The 21,361-nt window shown below is 32.6% G+C and overlaps 1 protein-coding gene across 5 annotated transcripts; it reads left to right on the top strand.

Moving 5' to 3' along the window:
* The first annotated feature begins 270 nt into the window (after positions 1-270).
* On the top strand, positions 271-20,605 carry LOC117333561 (AP-4 complex accessory subunit Tepsin-like). 5 transcript variants are annotated; one of them, XM_033892927.1, is made up of 12 exons: positions 271-388; positions 11,453-11,525; positions 12,633-12,724; positions 13,171-13,264; positions 13,707-13,774; positions 13,970-14,048; positions 15,006-15,077; positions 15,727-15,921; positions 16,849-16,987; positions 17,582-17,777; positions 18,472-18,606; positions 19,226-20,605. In XM_033892927.1, the coding sequence occupies exons 4-12, from the start codon at positions 13,183-13,185 to the stop codon at positions 19,490-19,492; spliced, it is 1,233 nt and encodes a 410-aa protein (XP_033748818.1). In that variant the 5' UTR covers positions 271-388; positions 11,453-11,525; positions 12,633-12,724; positions 13,171-13,182; the 3' UTR covers positions 19,493-20,605. The 5 variants fall into 5 exon arrangements, with proteins under 5 accessions (XP_033748818.1, XP_033748824.1, XP_033748792.1 ...); XM_033892901.1 differs by lacking the exon at positions 271-388 and adding an exon at positions 729-1,509; XM_033892910.1 differs by lacking the exon at positions 271-388 and adding an exon at positions 10,993-11,121.
* The last annotated feature ends 756 nt before the right edge of the window (positions 20,606-21,361 follow it).

Genomic DNA, 21,361 nt, shown 5'->3' with positions numbered 1-21,361 from the left:
ATCACTAAAAGTTTATCTTTTTCTGTGATGATTTTGTTTATTTATAAAACGAAATTTTTATAGTTATTTAAGAAAAAACAACGAGGAACACCAAATAAACAGTTTTGACGAATTATTCCAGTTAGACAGTTTAAAATTTCCTGGAAAATGCAATGAAGGATGGCTTATGAGTCAGATGTTTATCACACATGTATTGTATCCTGTTTCGCTGATAATAAATAAAGTCTACGAGACCATAACCACAAGCCATGTTTGCCGACCCGCCTACTTTTGTCAGTGGTACTTCATCGTATCCGGAAATTGACCTTTTGAGATGGATTTTAGCAGGGATCACGTTTGTGCCTGTCTGTGGGGAGACATAATACACATGTAGAATTCCATTCAAAAGGTAGTGTTATTACCATTTTTACCTTGTTTATATAAACAGAATGACGTAATACTATCATCATATTAATTGTACATAGACATCCATTTACATATATACGCCATAAAGAAAACAAAAGGAAATACCCGACAGTAATCAACAAAATCCCAAAGTAAAATGGAAATTATATAGGTGTTTTGTTACTTATCTGGTAGGGCCATCTTTTCTTAAATATACATGTATGGAAATCAGTTACCAGCTGCAAATAATGATAAATGATTAAATTAAATTAAAATCAATTTTACTGCAAAAATATTACACAAAAGGATCGATGATTGAAGAAGGAAAACTAAAATATATGAATACATTACGTTTAATGAACATATCTAATCTACGCCTTCCAAACCTAATTCTTGTAAAACACCATGCAGTACATGTTAAGTGGACACAATCAAGAAAACGATGACCAATTATTAAATTTGAGGAATTAAACAAGACTTTTATTTACCTCTATACATGACATTGTGTGTACGACTGAAATTAAATCGTATATTGGGAAGGCATTGTTTCCCAACTTACTGGATCTCCTACCAACGTGAATAAGTGGTGATGTATAGCGAAATTCAAACATAAAATTCAAAGCAAATCATAGTATTGTTTGTCATTATATTCTTTAAAAGTAAGAAAATTAAATTTATATGATAAAAAAAGAATGTGTTGAATTAGCGTTTCAAAATAATGCCGGACAGAGGTTAAAATCAACAAAACGTATTTGAACTTTAACTCAGATAGGCAGGAGAAACATACAGCTAGTCTTGTTAGACTCATTATTCGTTCTGATATATTTCATTTTCATTTTCAAGCAAAGAAAAAAGTTTACTTCTATTATTTTTACAAATATGATATTTATTATTCCATCTGTCCACATTGTTCATGTAAAACGAAAAAAATGATCTGACGACAGACTGCAATGATATTGTTATGACGCGGTAAAATGGCAAACACAATCGAGAAACGTTAGGTGGTGATAAACATTTGATATATAAATGGAGATGAGAAATGAAGAAAAGAAAAAACAAAAAGGAAATGGAACAAAGAGAAATACGAACACCCGTCAAATTGTATCGGTTACTCAGCATTCAAAGGTAAGTATTTTATATATTTTTAAAAACATAACTAAGACGACTTTGCGAAGTGTTAACAAATAAAGTTTGACATGGTATTAAGTGATAACAGTATGTGTTGATTTAACGGTACAAAGGATTTGTACCATAAATGAAACCGAAACAAATACATAGCGTAGACAGAAACGTCCAATGCAATTTGACCCATTAATAAGGGACAGAGACTTACATACAGATGTCTGTTATTGGTCACTAACGATTACGTACTTAAATGGTAATTACATAAATTCAACAGGTCAGTCCATTTTGATGGGAAATCAATCTTAATAAGTCCAGACATTTAGAAAGAGGAGATATATTGAGAAGTTATCAACGAAAATATGTGTTGACATTCTTAGAAGTTGGAAATAATTACTAATGAAATAATATTTTCTATGTTGATCTAGTTGATGTGTGATCCTTAGACAGCCATATCAAGTTTGACCATTTAAATAAAATATATATTCAATTACATGCTGGACTAAGATATTACACGTAATATAAACATACCATATGTTTGATACCAATGTTATACACCTAATGTGCTTCAAACTTAAATATAAAATGATATATATTTTCAATAAAATCATATTTTCCCATAGATCTAGACGTAAGTGCGACCGTTTGATATCTTTATTCATTTATACCACTGTTTCAAAATTTGGATGTCTCATTAGGAGAGGCAATAACATATTAAAATCTCTATTTTACACGTCATATACATCAAATATAATACAAATATCTTACCGCTTATGTGCCTCGAAATTCATCAATACACGAAACTCAGACATAAATAATCAAATACGTAACCAAATACAGAAAGAGATATCAAAAACAAAGATCACATATCAACTAAACATAGATCACATGTTAACTAAACATAGATCACATATCAACTAAACATAGATCACATATCAACTAAACAAAGAGCACATATCAACTAAATTTAGATCACATATCAACTAAACATAGATCACATATCAACTAAACATAGATCACATATCAACTAAACATAGATCACATATCAACTAAACATAGATCACATATCAACTAAACATAGATCACATATCAACTAAACATAGATCACATATCAACTAAACATAGATCACATATCAACTAAACATAGATCACATATCAACTAAATTTAGATCACATCAACTAAACATAGATCACATATCAACTAAATTTAGATCACATATCAACTAAATTTAGATCACATATCAACTAAATTTAGATCACATATCAACTAAACATAGATCACATATCAATTAAACATAGATCACATATCAACTAAAACATAGATTGCTGTTCTTTGTGTTTTGTCCGATACTATATGTCTTCATGTTGTATGCGAGTAGGAATGTAAGGTGGGTTGGATCTAAAATAATTATAGTTTGATCAATTAATCTGTTCAAATGAGAAAATGAAGAAAATTGTGAGCGAGTAATTATAGAATTGTACTTGTGAAATGTAACCTGTTGTTGTTTATCATGCAAAATGTTTAAAAAATAAAAGAAATATCTATATATATAAAAGAAAAAGAAAAAAGAACATAGATCACATATTAACTAAACATAGATCACATAGCAACTAAACATATGTCACATATAAACTAAACATAGATCACATATCAACTTTACTTAGATCGCCTATTAACTAAACACCGATCACATATCAACTTTACTTAGATCGCCTATCAACTAAACATACATCACATATCAACTTAGCTTAGATCGCCTATTAACTAAACTAAGATCACATATCAACTAAAGACAGATTTCATTCAACTAAACATAGATCACATATCAACTTAGCTTAGAACACATATCAACTAAATTTAGATCTCTCAACAAAACTTGGATCACATTCAACTAAATTTCGATCACATATCAACTAAACTTAAATCACATTCAACTAAATTGCGATCACAAATCAACTGAACAGAGATCACATATAAACTTGACTTATATCACAAATCAACTTTTCTTAGATCGCATATCAACTAAACATACTGTAGATCACATATCAATTAAACATAGATCACATATCAATTTAACATAGATCACATATCAATTAAACATAGATCACATATCAACTAAATTTAGAACACATATCAACTAAATTTAGATCGCATATTAACTAAATTAGGATCACATATCAACTAAATTTAGATCACGATCACATATCAACCAAATTTAGATCACCTATCAACTAAATTTAGAACACATATCAACTAAATTTAGATCACATAACAACTAAATTTAGGTCGCATATTAACTAAATTAGGATCACATATCAACTAAATTTAGATCACGATCACATATCAACCAAATTTAGATCACCTATCAACTAAATTTAGAACACATATCAACTAAATTTAGATCACATAACAACTAAATTTAGACCTCATATCAACTATACTTAGATCACATAATAACTAAAACTATGTACCTGAACGAACATTTCCAAATATATTATCAATTGTCAATTTAAATGACCAAAGAGATTTGGTTTTGAATAAGCTATTTCAGAATCAACTCCCTGCAGATCCTAAGCTTGATGATAAAAAGCAGCTAGTATTAGTTAAAGAGTAAAATTGGTATGAAGAAGAGGCAATACTATTGCTTAACCTAAAAAGAACGAAAAATTTGCATAGATGTCTACTAAAAGTAAATTTGTAACACACATGTAAAATATAGCGTTGTTTTTAACGTTTCTATTATCTACTCACCTCCGAGGGATTGATGATTTAGTTGCAAATGAAATACTTAGTGTTAGGAAGCGTTGATACAGTGTTTGATAATATTGAAAAAGATAAAAGAGTTAAATTATCAGCAGATGAGATAAAATTTATTGTTGAAAGCCAAAACTTCACTAAAGCATTGGGTGTAGTCGTTGGTAGTCTTTCAGATATCAATAAAATTGATCTAATGCAATGTATAGTATGATTTATTGATACTGCATGAATCATAAAAAGCATGCTTGACTAAATTGTCCCTTTAAGTTAGACGAACATAGAAAAATGATAATGTACCAATTTGACTTTTTGCAAAAAACACATGTTTATCAGATATTGGACCATCAAGTTGATATACATATACAATGTACATATATATAACCGTTCACATGTGAGGAATAAATTGCACCAATTAAGCCTACTTATATACAAAATATAAGGAATAATGTAACTACTGTATATAAGTGGTGTTTACTTCATTATCAAATCATTCAGTTGTTAATTGTCAAAATAGTATCGGTCACCTAATGAATAAGACTGTTCATAATTACGCAGACCAACCGGGTGTTTTAACAAATAGATCAAACATTGTAAAACTACTCCTATATGAAATTCTAGGAAGTGATCACCTTGCTAGGTCAGAATTCTGCGAAATTGGAGAAAGATAAAAAAAAAATGTTAACCACCTCAGTTTTAAATACTTTGGCGTTGTAGATAGCCTTATTCGGTGGACTAAATAACATGTGAAATTGCATGCAGTCAACAAACGATTTTATTCTTTAACAAACTTTGATCATGGTGGTTCAGTAAAACAGATTTTGTTTCGTCTCTTCGGCTGATTTTTATATGGGGTCATCCTTTACGTTGATGAACTATGTTTAATTGATGTAACGCTCTATATTCCGGATGGTACGCTATTTATTCCGGATGTTAGGCTCTATATTCCGGATATTGCGCTCTATATTTTGGATGTTAGGCTTTATATTCCAGATGTTAGGCTCTATATCCGGAATATAAGGCTCTGTATTCCAGATGTTAGGCTCCATATTCCGGATGTTACGCTCTATACTCCAGATGTTTCGCTCTTTATCCCGGATGTTAGGCTCCATATTCCGGATGTTACGCTCTTTTTTCCGGATGATGCGCTCTATATTCCGGATGATAGACTCTATATTCCGGATGTTAGGCTCTATATTCTGGATGTTTCGTTCTATATTCCGAATGTTCAACTCTCAAATCAGGATGTTACGCTTTACATTTCGGATGTTACGCTTTATATTCCGGATGTAAGTCTCTACATTTCGGATGCTAGGCTCTATATTCCGGATGTTTTGCTCTATATTCCGGATGATAGACTCTATATTCCGGATGTATCGCTCTGTATTTCGGATGTTACGCTCTACATTCCGGATGTTACGCTATACATTCCGGATGTTACGCTCTTTATTCCGGATGTTTCGCTCTATATTTCGGATGGTACTCTCTTTATTTCGGATGTTACATTCTTTATTCCGGATGTTACGCTCTATATCCGCAATATTACATCAACAACAAAGAAGGTGTACTTTATGCAACAATAAGATGCCCATCATTCTTTCCTTTATAATGTAAATTTCCTAGGCGCCAGTTTCATAGATATTTTAATAATATTAAGAACATTACCTAAATTCAATTTTTGAATAAAAAAAGGTCTACGAAATTGAAGGAAAGTTCTTTAAATACTATACATTTTCTTTATCAAATACGTTTTTCTATGGATTTTGTTTTGTATCCAAAACTTGATCTATAGTAATTAATTTTTAAAACCAAGGACATGAAACCAGCTGGGGCTAGAAGTGGTTAAGTCGGCTTTTTTATATTATAGTCTACTGCATCATGTATTTAACCATCTATCTATAATGGAAAACTAATTAGAAGCATAGAATGAAAACAGCATAAAGTTGCCTAAAATATGGAAGATGTGGAGACCAAAACCCAAATTAGCACTAAACATAAAATCCTAGACATAAAAATGTACACAAGGCCAGGATGCACCTTAAACTTAAAGCTAACAACGGTGTTGACGAAGATGTAACAGGTAAGACGTATCACATGTGATGTCTGATAAAACGCTAGGGCATTGAAAAGAGTCTATCATTAGTATACATAGTAACAGTGCTTGTATTTCCCTTTTCTTGTTACAAAACGAAAGATTTTAACAACTTTTAATTGAAACAAGATAAATGAACTCCAAATACCGATATGGAGGAAACTGTCAATTGACTAGCTAGGATGTACCCTACAAAATGAAACTACCAGCCACGTTTTGTAGTTTAATCCTGGTGTCGAGTCGATGGAAGCGATACATTCTTGATTGTGTCTACAATGTTCGCTTTATGCATCGAGGATTTGATTGAAATCAAGTGTAATTTAACCAAGTATGCAATTTAGATAAACCTAGACCTACCCTAGTATACACGTGGGGAAATCACGTACTACCAGGACCGCAGTTTAACTACATGTGGTGTCTTTACGATAGAGCTATCATAACGATTTCCACAATGTGATAAGTAGATCACTATGACGATACGTCCTCCGCCATGAAGACTATCTTAGGTAGTATGCTCTCAACAGTCACTTGTGTTGTTGATTTATACTGTGCACTAAGTACAATAATGTACAACCGATATGTGTTAAGAGTAAGATAACATTCTGTTATGGGTGGTTTTATCATCAAATTTCTTCTAAAAACGTAAGCCTGCGAACATAGCAAATTCTGTGTTGAACAAATATAGATATTGAAGAACTGGAGACATTGTTCAATTTTAAACTTGACGGAAATGGTTTTAAAGAAATAAAATAAGTTTGTTGATTTGTTTAGCATACTGGTGTCGGTATTTGTATCCTGTGTCGCGTTGAGACAATACAATAATATGTTCTATTCTTTGCTCGTGTCATGCATCAATATCTTTCGAGATTTTATTTTTAACGAAATGCCCATGAAGGTTTGAATAAACATCTCTCTGGTCCTGATACCAATATTGGATATTTGGATTAAAGCGACCATACTTGGCATTACAATTGGTCGCTATACCAGCCATGTTGTGGGAATTGCACATGGATATAAATAATCTGTCTTTGATTGGCTCGCTAGCATTATTTGTTTAACTGCTATTTGTGATGTCACCATTTGCAGAGGGACCGTTAGGGAAATTATTTGCAAGCAAATGTGATTATGATAACATCAGAGAGACCCGAAAGTTCAAACATGTTTGTTGAACATTGTTCTGCTATTACACGCACGGTGGTGCTGTTTTTAAAATGGTCAGAAATAGATAAAATCAGAGAGATATGTGTATGAAAGAAACTCCACAGTACCACCCGACAGATAGCAGGTTTGCAGTTGTCCGCTTGTTGACGCACTTTACACCACATGAGAATAGCGTCTAAAAGGCGAGGAGTCTATCTAGTTTTGGTACAATTGATAACAGCGTAAGAATTAGAGATTCATGTATATCATTCCATTAGTTTAACCACACCATGGAATAAACCGTAAAATTACCCGATTCAAACATTTACCAAAGCAATTAAAACAAGTCTAGCATTGTTGAAAATGAAGTTGTAGTTACCAATGCTTTCCTAGGTACCACTGTCTATAAAGATCGTGATCAATTGTCATAAACTTAAGATAATCAGTATAATTTGGTCACGGTAGGACTTTCGTTGAAATGCACCATTAAAACTTCAGTTAAGGTTAAATTGCACATGTCCCATTGTTCTATAAATAGATAGGATGAAGAAGGTGATATATGGATCGCCACATTTTCGCGATGTAAGGTGCGAGGTACCGAGAAGCCCGTTAAATATATCCTGTTTAAAAGATAATGACAATTTCAGTCCATATTTTATCTATAGGACAATCATATTTAGTACAATACGATGGACAAGTCATCATCCAGACACCCATCTAAATGTGTGTTTTGTCTTACAATGTCCATCTTACGCATGCTATGCAATCGCCATTTGATGCGATAATATCGACATATTTCTTGTCAGAAATGTATGCGTTGTCGATTATTATCAAAGTGTATTTTATTATGCTGTTTCAAAAGAAAACTTGCTTTATCTGTCTAATACTGAGACGATTCGTGGATAAGGGCATTTCAGATGCATAGGCCTGTCGCCAGCTTTTACGTGCTCAGCTCTTGGGTGGATGACAGCTCCGTTGTAACCCCGGTATGCGTTACACTATCATAGCATGGATGGAACACTATTTATTGATAGTAAAATGGTATGCATGCTCTGGAGGCTTGATATGTGGGGTGCAGTCATATACATGTACATGGAAATACAACCTCCACTTAACCACATCATGTGACCCAGGTACTCTCTCTACCTCTGTTGCTGGTGTCTCTTCGCCACAAATGTACCTTTTGATAATAATATTTTGCTGACTACACTGCGTACCATAGTTTAATAGATTAACTTTTTAGCAGAGTACGTATGCCGTTACATAATAAGTAAACGGTCACGGTGAATTAAGAGAGATGTGAAATCCAGTGCCACATCCTGTCTGACTGAAATCAAAAGGGGGATTAATTATATCAAATTTCACATTGCCTAATATCTTGGGGTTCTATTACCGATTTAAGCCGTGCATTTTACATGTATTTGTATACTAATTCAGAGTCATGGTACACTCTTTATTATTACAAGCTGTAACACATCACCTGTTATTCATGTTTTCCCTATTTTATGGAGAATTATAACAGGTGTATAAGATACGTGTACATCGATTATTCATGTATGCCGCTTTTAGGTGTACAACAAGGAGATCTGTCGTAACCGTCCGTATTTCAAAGAGCCAATGAAGTAACACGGCATCCAAGCATAAATGCATGTACTATGCAGGATATGAAACGTTCCATTTGCGATTTTAAGACATTATTTTGCGACAAATGACGAATTAAGGAAGCCAATTTATGACCCGTGTTCTAACCGGTCACGGGCGGTTCATTGTTTCATTAAAATTCACGACATACAGTGTAAGGTTCTGTATATTGATAATATTTGCGTAGAATTTAATTTCGCTATACTCGCGATCATGGATAGAATTGTTTACTGCCGAATATTTATCATAACGCTATGGTTGCGCAAAATATACCCTCAAGCTAAGTCCGACTGGAACAACTGCGAAAAAATTACCCTCTGAAAAAAACATACTTTCCGTATGGATGAAATGCCTTTACAAAATGTAATCGCTTTTATAAATTTGATTTAGACTTATTTATGTTTTCATTCTCAATTCTTCAGTGTCACATAAAACAGGTGTAAGTTCCGTTACCCACGCCCCAAATACTTATACCCCCATGTCTGATGCTGTTTTAGTACATAAATTCCACTACCAAGGAAAGTATACAGACACCTTCGTCTGGCCACTGCCAAACCCAGGCCGTAAATATTGGACATGAAAGTTCATTAGTTAGTTGATTGGTAAGTCAGTGAGTTAGTTAGTTAGTTATCGTTCGTTCGTTCGTTACAGGTTTATGGAATTTGCCTATACGTGACTCGTCTCTCTAGGCAACTAAATTGTATTAGGTGATTAATTTGATCTTGTTGATGAGAAGCAAACTTCCCGAGCATTAGTCACACGGTGTTCTAAAGAGTTGGCTGAGGCAGAAAGGATGAAAGTCTACACAAATTAGTTAGTATGGCTGTTTATATAATTGTTTTAGGATTTCAGATCCTAATTCTTGTTATAATTTTGATGGATATTCTTTTATATTAGCTTCGTCAAATTAATTTATTTTTTTAAATATGATAAAGTTACAAATTGTCACAATCATTACATTGATAACGTGAAATTCAGTTCAGAGTGATGTTTTAAAGTCAAAACATTATACTGTAAAAAACACATATCTAATGTATGCATAACATTTTTATTAATTTGATTATAACGTTTGTTTTAAATTACACTTAGAAATGTCATCATTCATCAGGTAATGCGCGCAAAATTGAATGACAACTCTCAAACCAAGTTGTCATTAATATCATAGAGTATTTTGAATGTGTGTCAAGATCAGTATCCTAAGATATCCTATAATCAAAGAAGAAATATCTTGCTTTATATGAGATATATTAAGTAAACTTAATTTATATGTAAGATATTTGATATACATTGGAAGATATCTTATATAATAAATGATTATTTTATACTGTGTCATGCAAGATATCTCATTTAATAAATAAGGTATTTATCAAATAAATACAGCAATACAGTATATCTCATAAAGTAGATCAAAATAAAATATTTATATATTATGAAGAAAATCATCGTAAAATTGCACATATTTTTATATAATATCTCTGATTGATGCAAACCATGAGGTTAGGCATCACATGGACTATTAGGCCATGTATATTATTTGGGATTAGATTCTTGCTTGTGGCGAACTTTTTCATTGGCTTGTTATCAAGCGATAGGCCTAACGTAAAAATATGACGTCGCCGTTTGAACGCCGCGTTGGACTACTCTATACCAGAGACTTGTATATACTGTATAACGAGGCTACTGTACAGTTGCGTGAACATTTCTAAGGGAAAAATGTCTTTTATTGATAGTACAGTAGAGCAAATTCTATTTTTGTGTGTGTTATGGTTCCATAACATAAAATATATAATCAAGCTATTTCTTTTAATTTAATTTTGAATTCCGGAAATCTTGGATAGTATGGGTCGTAATATTACAACTTTTTATTCAGTTCCTGTTTACATTGGTTGGGAAAAGATTAGGCTTTAGGCCTAGGATATCAAATGATATCATGTCCGAAAATCATAGCGTCAATCTAGTTTTTGAAAAGGTTTCCTTCGTGAATAAGGTAAGCACTCCTTAGATTTATCATCATATGCACTGGTAGATAAACATAGACTGTTTGTTAGGTTTGACAAGTCATTTATTATGATAATATTCAGCTAAAGACAACGTTATATTTTAGATGAATACAACATTATTTGTGCGGTCGTATGATTTTTACTTGCATTTGTGCAGACTTTCGTAATAAATGAATATTGGTACATATTTTTGTTTGGATCATAACGACTGTAATAATTACAAAAAACTACTGTAACTGTACATGAACATCTGATACTTTCAGTTTACGTATTGTTTGCATTATCATTGACTGAACATGTAATTCTTAATTCTTCCAGATCAGCATTATATTGAAAGCTACTTCAGATGATGATAAACCGATACCTGGTTATCTTTACCAAGAAATAAGCAGTATCCTTGATCAATATCCAGTTTAATTACCCCTTACAAATATAATATATTTACAGTACATAATATGACTCATATTATGATGTACATGAATGCCTATAGCTACAACATCATCGTCGGAGACCCTCGGTTGATTGCACTACGCTAACTGCTACACTTGTGATAAGTGTAGCGTATAGCATAGTGCAATCAACCGTGGGTCTACGACAATGCTACAACATCTACATGAAGTTAAAGTATAATTATAGGTTTTGTAGCTATGGAGATGTCAGATGTATATATAGTTGTTGTTATACATTTGTAGTTGTTGAAGAATGACAAGTCGTTGATTGTTGGTTCCTCTGTTTATTGGTGTAGGTATATATGTTGTATCCGTATAAAGATGGTTAGGAGTGACGTGTCCGTACGATGTACGGGAAGGAGTGACAATGTAATCAGCAAAATGGTATTCTTTATATACTTATATAATTATCATAATGTGCATCGGCCGGACAGATAGATTTCCCCTGACTTAATTATAATATGGTCATGGGGTTCGTGACCTGAAGTCTACATGCATATGTAAATACCACATTAATTAGAACTACATGAAGATAATTGAATACAACTAGTATTACATAAACATAGTTTAGATAACATCCAAGTTGTTTAGAGAATCAAGGTTTATCTAATTACTGGCAAATAATTAGCTAACACGTGTACATGTAGATATGATGATTAACAGGTTCTATGTATAAGTATACAAACTGCTACTCAACATATTAAAGTACAAAGTCAACTTCCCAAATTTGTAGCTACATTGTTCATACATATACCGTATAGTAATTTTCAAAAATAATCTAGTTATTGAAATCTTGCATATCTAGAGAGAATGATGAATGTTTTTTTTACATTGTGTAACACTTAAAGTTAGACAATGTTACAATAGTCAAATGGGTACAGTGTAAGGGCTTTTAAGTGAATCAGTATTTAATTCATATATAATTTACATTATGAAAATCCTGTTCTTTTATATATCACACTATTTTATGGGAATATAGATATAATGATACACAAAAAGATTCATTTTTACAATTCCTTCATTTTTTAAATTCCTTCATAACTAATAAGAAATTACCCATGAATCTGATGGTTACTGTGAAAGTACCCTGGAGTACCTTGTGGACCGGCTGGAGAAGAACTCGTGTCACATCAAACTGAAGGTTATTGCATAGCATGGATATAATGAGTGTTTGGCTGATTTTCAATAAATTATAAATCATATTATAATGATATTAAATTACTAAAATTGAAGGGGGGGGGGGGGGGGGGGGGGGGATCATTTCTTTCTCATGTATTGACAAAATCAGAAATATACTATGATTTTTAGAAATTAGATTATAATAAGAGACTAGTAGAATTAACAGGTTAGTTTCTTTACACAAACATAAAGTGTGTATGTATATTAAAAAAACATGCAATAAAGAAAAATTTAGTGCAGTATTTATAAAAAAATTAAGTTTTTATAAAGACAAGATGACTGCAATTATATTTTATAATGTTTTAAAAGTTTTTAGAATAAAACATCGTGGTAATACATCATCATGTACAAGTGAAATGAAAAAAAAAATCCTTTCAATACTATATTAAGCACTTTGTTTGTTTGCAGGTGATAAAAGTGATGAAATATTTGCTAGAAAATGGGCACAGGAACTTCAGATTTGGTTTATTGAAAAATGCCAGAGGTATTACTGCAGCCACTAGTAAGTGTTACCATTTCTTTAAAATTACTGAAAATTAAGATATATATTGACATGATTCCTTCCATAGGCCAGTCATTATGAATCAATCTTTATATGATGTGATTTTTAAATTATTTATCTTTTCAACAGATACCTTTAAATAATGGATATTTATGAAATGAAATATTAACTTAAAACTTTTTAACTGTACATGATATATCCCATTTTGACAAATAATCCCATAGGTTTGAAAAAGTTCCATATTATGCAGAACTCATTAAAGATTACTTCATAAAACACAGTATAATGACTAAATGATATTTCTATTATTGTATTTAATAATATTTTGATTGTCTCCCACAGCAGTATTAGCAGATGAGACTACAGTACATGTCAGCTTTTAATTTCTACCTTAACATCGGTTGTAACAAGAGAATTAAGACTTGAAATTCTTTTTTATTAGAATTCAGTGGTGCTCCTGATCCTTTGCATGGAAATGTACCCTACCTCATGGTCCGCAAAGCTGCACAGGTGAAAACATTTATCATTTTGTAACCCATATTTCTGATTCAGGATTTATAATGGTAAAATTTGAACTTGATTCATAAACTGTAAGAAGCCTTATTATGAAGAATATGCAGACCTCAAACAACAAAATGAATGGTTTATTAGATGGGTTAAATGTTATGATAAAAATATCTACAGTAAATGTGTATTTGGTTACAGGAGCTATCGGAAGTGTTGTTTGATACAGAGACGTTTGAGGGGAACCAAGAAGGCGAGCCTACCAGCCTTATCAATACAGGTGAACATCCAGTATCAGTATATCTTATATACCTACATATATACTACAGGATATCTTAAAATATATAGATACTGAAGAAGTCTGGGAGGGCAAAACCGGTCGACAAGTACCAAAGAAATTAAGAAAACATCCACTCTTTATGCTGTTGTGAACGATACATGTATCTAGATCTGATTTTCTCTATTGCTCGATCACCCTGTATACCATTGTGTATCCAGCTGAGGAGTAAGGAACTTATTACTGCCCAACCAAAGCAAATCATGTTGGCTCTATTACCCGAACTCTTCTTTTAAATATATAGTATATATTCTATACAAAGGTTACATTGTTTGGAGTCTATTCTATTTGTCTAACATCTGCATTCAGTCATTAAATACACAGGGAGTTGGCACAAGTTTCAAACTAACAGGGACTGCATTGGCACAATATAACTCCCCAGATGGAAAATGCTAATTTAAAAAAAAAATCAAATTGTCTTTTAGAAATTTTGCAGGATAGGAACTAAAGTTATATGTATATTAATGTATAAAGAAATGTTTTTATCTAACAACAGTACTGGTATATTTTATTTTTATCATATCACAGTTTGCTTAATTTCATCATTTGAACGCTCAATCGAAAGATTACCCGGGTAAATATGTGCATTAAATACTGAACACAAACACAATAAATGGTAATAATCAATACCCTTTTACTCTGCGCATTGAAAATTACCTCTCGATAAACTAGTTTGTAAGAAGTTATCTTTAATTTTACTGTGGATTTGAGCCAGGGAACAGCCATATTGTAAAATTTTTAAACTGAGGTTTTGAGATAGGGAACAGCCATATTGAAATTTTTTAAACTCTGACAGTTATTATACATGTATTGACTTTTCAATTTTTAAAATCAGTTGGTTTTATTTTATTTTTGATCACCCCATCACTACTAATCAGTGAATTGTGTTTCTTCCTACAGATAGCCTTGGCTCATCAAATTATCAGAAAGGAAAGTTGGAAGGATTTGGAAATTCCCCTGCTGTACAAAAAAGTATCTATCGAAATATAAATAACAAGTATATATAAAATGTATGAAGGTAACTTCATGCATGATTGACTTGTTTAAAACATGTTGTCTTTCAAAATTCTTTTCTGTGATTACCCAGTAATAATTGATCATCAATTGAGAAAAATATAAACAGGCTGAATTTCTTCTTTTATTTCATTGAGAAGTTTGATGACAATGTTTGTAGAAGCATTGGAAAACAGCATAATTGACAAAACTTGGTAAATGTACTGTACCTTCAATATTTAATTTTTTTTTTTTCTACATTGGCCATGTTTATATATTGCTTATAGATATACTGTATGTTTTGTATAAGTGTGATTGACAGTGTACATGTGTATAAGTGTGATTGACAGTGTACATGTGTATAAGTGTGATTGACAGTGTACATGTGTATAAGTGTGATTGACAGTGTACATGTGTATAAGTGTGATTGACAGTGTACATGTGTATAAGTGTGATTGACAGTGTACATGTGTATAAGTGTGATTGACAGTGTACATGTGTATAAGTGTGATTGACAGTGTACATGTGTATAAGTGTGATTGACAGTGTACATGTGTATAAGTGTGATTGACAGTGTACATGTGTATAAGTGTGATTGACAGTGTACATGTGTATACAATCTTTACAGATACACTTGGAGACAGCCTGATTGATAATGTATACAAAATGGCTGAAAAGATGAGTGAACAGCCAGCGGACCGCCAGCGGGAGCTGTTGAAGACTGTACAGGATGTTGGAGGGTACAAACCACCGATAAACTACCCAGCTGACATGGCGCCACTTGTTGTACCATTTATAAAGCCAGAAATCAAAGCTCACCCAGGTACACTGATTTGTAATTTCATATCAAAAGTCAGCTTCGCTAGCCAAGGGTGTTCAATACGATACTCTCCTTTTTGATTGGTCGGGTATTACGTAAATGGAAGGGGCGCAACTGTGAATATCCAGCACATGGCACAGTGCGGAAACATCGATTTTGTCATGAGATCTGCCAATGGTGAAAAGGAGAGTATCGTATTGAACACCTTTGGCTAACGAAGTTGATCAAAATGACAATCATTTGTTATCTCCTCTAATCTAAAGACATTCAAGTCATGACATAGTACTGAACTAAATAGGAGATCCATAGAGCAGTAGGATTAATCAATGGGTCTTAGGATCCAAGACAAAATAACATTTCACCAAATCTGATACTGTGGTAGATTTTGGAATCTGAAGACATGATTCACACCAACCATTTATATGAAGTTTTTACCACAAACGTCAGAAAAGGAAGAATATTTAGTTTTTCAGTATGCCTTTCTATTCATGTTCAAGAATTTTAGACTGATTGTTGATATAATCATCAGAAATGAAAGTGTTTATCTGTAGCAACATTTCACAGATGATATTTATGAGTTCAATAATTTGTGCTTGAAAACAAAGAATAAATTCCTACTCTCTTTAGCTCACTAATCAGGATTAATCTATTGAATGTCAATATTGTGTTAAAATCCTAAAAGTCTTGGATATCTAGTCAGAGAGACCTACAAGACCTACAGACAGCACAGACAAAACAGATTGACCAACAGACAGAAAGGTGAGGCTAACTATAAGGCACCCTCAGTATTTCTATACACCACAGATGTGTACATGTAGGCCCTATTTGAAAGGTGTAAGTACTATAGCTATGACTGCTTCCACTTCTCCCTAAAAACTACAATGCAACTACTGTGATTGCATCAAACGTGATATAATTATCTATATGTAGTCGAGCCGCTGAGGAAACATATTCCAGGAAAGGCAGGTGGAGGCTGGGATGACAGTGATGATGACGACGCTGATAGTTGCCCTGCACACAGCCAGTCCTCTGGCAAAAAAAGTACAGGAAGTAACGATCTATTAGAAAGGTACTTTATTGTTATGTTTAAGACATTTTACTGGAAAAGTCGTTATGTGTGTGAGGATTACTATTTCATAACAGAAACATTTGTACAACTCTGAAGCATAGGTATCGAGGTACACTGTTAATAATTATAGTTATTTAATATGTTACCATGCTGTCCATCTCTTTGTTTACACAATATGACCCAATTTTCACATGAATATTTTGAGATTCGGTTGTTACTATAGATACTCCCAATTTCAACTGAATAGTATTAGATTATAGTGAGAGGATAACATATCTCATTTATAACCTGGACTTTTTGAGTACTTGTGACTGTAACTCATCAGGCTGGATATTGAACTCGTTAGATACATGTATAGCAACAATTTAGTCCCAGTATTTTTACTGAATATACCACATATGGTTCATGTGATAAGGATCACATAAGTTTTTATATTCGAATTTCATAAAGAGAATGCAGCATCAAATTAAAATGAAATATAATAAAGGGAGATAACTCCTAGTCATTCTGAACCCCTCTTTAACATTCCTCACTATTGTGTTGGATGTGACAGCTGTTTTAAAATATTGTGTTGTTTTCTGTCATTTTCTGCAGGATGGACGGTGTAACACTGGAAGACTGGAGTGGGGAGGAAAGTCTAGTGACCAATACAGTGGACAATGGTCAATCATTCCTACTGAAGAGGACGGAGATAAAAATTTTTATAATGAGCTGTCATCAATTAGGATGTTATAAAATCCTTGAACTTTTGAATCAGCGGTTAAAATCAGGAGTCGACAACCACACAATGGTGAGTCTTTTACTGTTAAAAAAATGATGATAAAGTGAGGACTATTCCAGTAAAATTTCTACCCAACCATAGGATAAGCTGCGTTTTCTCCAACACCCAGCATACATAGGACTTATTTTACCCTCGAATCCATTGGCTATATATTATATTAGATTAACCCTGATACAGGATTACATTATTTAACTCAATAATTGAGGACAGATTTGAACATGATGTAATTCATTTATAGACATTTGATATGTGTAACAGATCATTAATTGCACATCATTTATTAGGAATGCTAGAAATTTATTTCAATAAAATATTTATTTCTGTAAGATATACAGCTGTAAACCTTATGCTCATTTAAAGAAAAATGTTTTGTTGTTTTAATTCTATCCTTGCATAAATTCTATATATATTAATATTGATCTCATAACTGATATGTCATGTTATACAGCTGTGTCATAGATTGTGAAGTAACTCTTGTGACATCAAAAACAACTGACATTATGATGATGTCACATGATTGTTACGTGGTGGAAAACTTAATGACTGAGTTAAAATTAGCAAGTTCCAAAAAAACTCATGTCATATTAAATTATAGAATTGTTTAATATATTCCAAAATACATTGAAAGTCATGTAAAATTCTCTATGTATAAGATTGTACTTTTCATTTGAACAATGTTTTCCTCTGTTATGACCTTTCACAGAGGTCATTATTGCTGGTGGAGAACCTGCTCACTACAGATTTGATAAGTGTTGATCGAATGGTTCGGACATGCAAGGAAAGCCTGGTCTGGTTAGTAGCGAACTGTAGTGGACCAATAGCATCCAAGGCAAACAAGGTATGTCTGAGTAGAAACACAACATACATGTTATGAATGAGTAATTGTTTTCTTCAAAGGAAAACATTAGAATTAAAAAACAAAACAAGACTTGATCAAGCATTAAAGATTGTTCATAGTGGAAGGGAGACAATTAAACTATTTTTCAATTCAAACATACAATTTCATTTAAATTTTGATGATACTTTAATTACACTTTGAATTGTGTTGCTATCATATTTTGAAATGTTGTAACTTTAATTACACTTTGAATTGCCTTGCTATTATATTTAAATGTTGTAAATGAAAGTTTTGTCGTCAAAAAAATTACACGTAATGCACTCTAGCGACTTTCAATACCTACATTTAGTAAGGCAGTTCAGTACTTATATAATACATTTCACGATAACTCACCATAACAAAATTTATGACATTGTGACAGGTGCACTCTGGATGGCATTTACAGTCCTATAAATCACATTACATTCTATTTAGTATATATTGCTGTTGTAAATTTGGGGTTTAAAAGACATAAACAGGCAGTAGTGAGTGCATATATACATTATTGTATACTAAACAGGGACCTGAACATGTGATACATAAATATAACTTGATTGTGAATTTGTACTTATTTTTTTAGATCATTAAAATTTTGGAGAAGTTATCAAACAGCAGTTTACTTGGAGGAACACTAAACAATACTGTTAATGCCAATGCCTGGCGATCTGACCTGCTGGATCAGGACCAGCCAGAACATGATGAGGGACCACAGTGTGATGTCAAAGAGGAAGTAAATACAAATACAAGACAAGACATAGAGTTATTATTACAACCAGACCCTAGTGTTAATCTTAACAGGACAGAAACACCCTGGGACACCAATAGGACCAATATGGATGTCACCTAGTCTGCAGTATAATTATAGCTGGGGGATAGCGACGAGACGCTACTCATATAACATACCGTCAGAACTTAGAAATGTGTGATTCTTGCTATATATCAATGCCCGTTTGTCTTCCATTTAAATAATTATCACTGAAACGTTGGATATTAATTTGGGGTCGTTCGTTCGTCTGTCCCTCTGGCATGCTTCTTTTCCATGCAATAACTATAACAAATGTCAAACATTGTTATCTGCTGTTTCCATGAAACAACTGGAACAGATGTTACCAGATTTTCTTCAGACTTGATAACAAGTTTAAATGCCTTTAAGGCAAGGCATTATTTGATTGCCCCTTTTTTCTGGACTTTTTTGGCAGAGTTATGGCCCCTTGATTAACTAAAAACGTAGTTTTCTGTTGTTTCTGTGAAATAACTGGATCAGTTGTTACCAGATTTTCATTAAACTTGATAACATGCTTAGATGCATTGAGGGCTAGTCGAAGTTTGATTGCGACTTTTGACCGACATTATTTCACAGAGTTATGACCCCTTGATTAATTGTTTTTTTCTGCTGTTTTCATGCATATACGATTATCATGAAACTCAGCAACAAAGTTAACACCCCTCGAGTTATGAACTACATTGCTATTTGCAGTTAATTAACTCTTCAAAATATTTTCCAAAAGTCTTCAAACTTTGGAAGAGGATTTAATGTTTAAAGGGCTCTCAACCAAATTTGTGACAGGGATTAGTAATAACAGATGCGAAGAGAAGTTTTGCAAAATCAGTTTTTATCTCATAATATAATACCACTAGCTTCTGTACAAGGCTTTATTTTTTCTTCAAGTTTCAAGCAATGGTTCAACAGAATTTATCATTCTGTCAAACTATAATTACTCAAAAATGTTTACCTTAAATGTCTGGTACATTTATGTCAGGAAGGCAGGGGATATGAATTCCACAAATTTGCTTGTTTGTTTTTGTGTCCCAACATTTACCTATGTTAGTAACTTACCCATGTTTTTGTGCAATATATTACTTTGTTATCACATGTTAATGTTCATCATTTTATTATTGGGTATTGTTTTGAAAAAAATGAAATGTGTATATTAGTTCATAGAATAAATGATAAAACCTATGAAGATTTTTATTTCTTTTGTGTGAAGCAAATTCAACATTACATTAATTTTTTTCTATTCAATCACCATACACATCTAGTCTAAGACCTGAGATGCACATTGCGATTTGCCAATAGATAAGAATCTCCCTTTGGTATAGCACTATATATCATCAAAATGTGATACACCAATCGACAATTATCGCCTTTTGGTACAGCACTATAATTAATTTTCCATAATTTGTACGCAGAATGCGGCTTTCTGATTGGTTTAAAAAAATGTTCATACCACTGAAAAAAATTCCGAGAAATTGATATCAATGCTTAAATAAATTATAATGTGATAGGTCTCCCACAACTAATTCGGCCAATCAGGTGCTGGTTTCCTTGAACCAAGTCCCGGAAGAAAATGTATTTCTTATAGGTTCGTAGCGGTTTTAAGTACAGCACTATATATTATAATTCCTCTATTTCTATAGATAAATCAAATACCTTTTAATGATCAAGTGACTGACAAGATATTGACATAGTCTGTCAAATATCTATAGGATTTTAAATAGTTTTCGTTTCATATGAGATGTAATGAATTAAACAGCATGTCAGGCATTACTTAATGGATAAACAAGGTAACAGAAAAGGTGGTCATTTGGTACATAAGTGATGCGTGGGTAGAATGATCTTTTTGGATATATATAAATAGAAAGTGGCAAGAACACATTGCGCAACCTAGTCGTGGTAATAAGGACGTAATATGAAAGTGACACCTGCATAGTTGTC

The sequence above is a fragment of the Pecten maximus genome, chromosome 1 (assembly GCF_902652985.1).
Source record: "Pecten maximus chromosome 1, xPecMax1.1, whole genome shotgun sequence".
NCBI classification, from domain to species: domain Eukaryota; kingdom Metazoa; phylum Mollusca; class Bivalvia; order Pectinida; family Pectinidae; genus Pecten; species Pecten maximus.
Note: the sequence above shows the minus strand (reverse complement) of the source record. Positions and strands in the feature narration are given on the sequence as shown.

Bases quoted from the DNA above. Each gene is read 5' to 3' on its own strand.
- LOC117333561 (XM_033892901.1), top strand. From the start codon at position 1,411: ATGGAGATGAGAAATGAAGAAAAGAAAAAACAAAAAGGAAATGGAACA. The intron at 12,725-13,170 runs GTTATTGCATAG...GTTTGTTTGCAG, and splicing joins CGTGTCACATCAAACTGAAG to GTGATAAAAGTGATGAAATA. The intron at 14,049-15,005 runs GTGAACATCCAG...TTCTTCCTACAG, and splicing joins TACCAGCCTTATCAATACAG to ATAGCCTTGGCTCATCAAAT.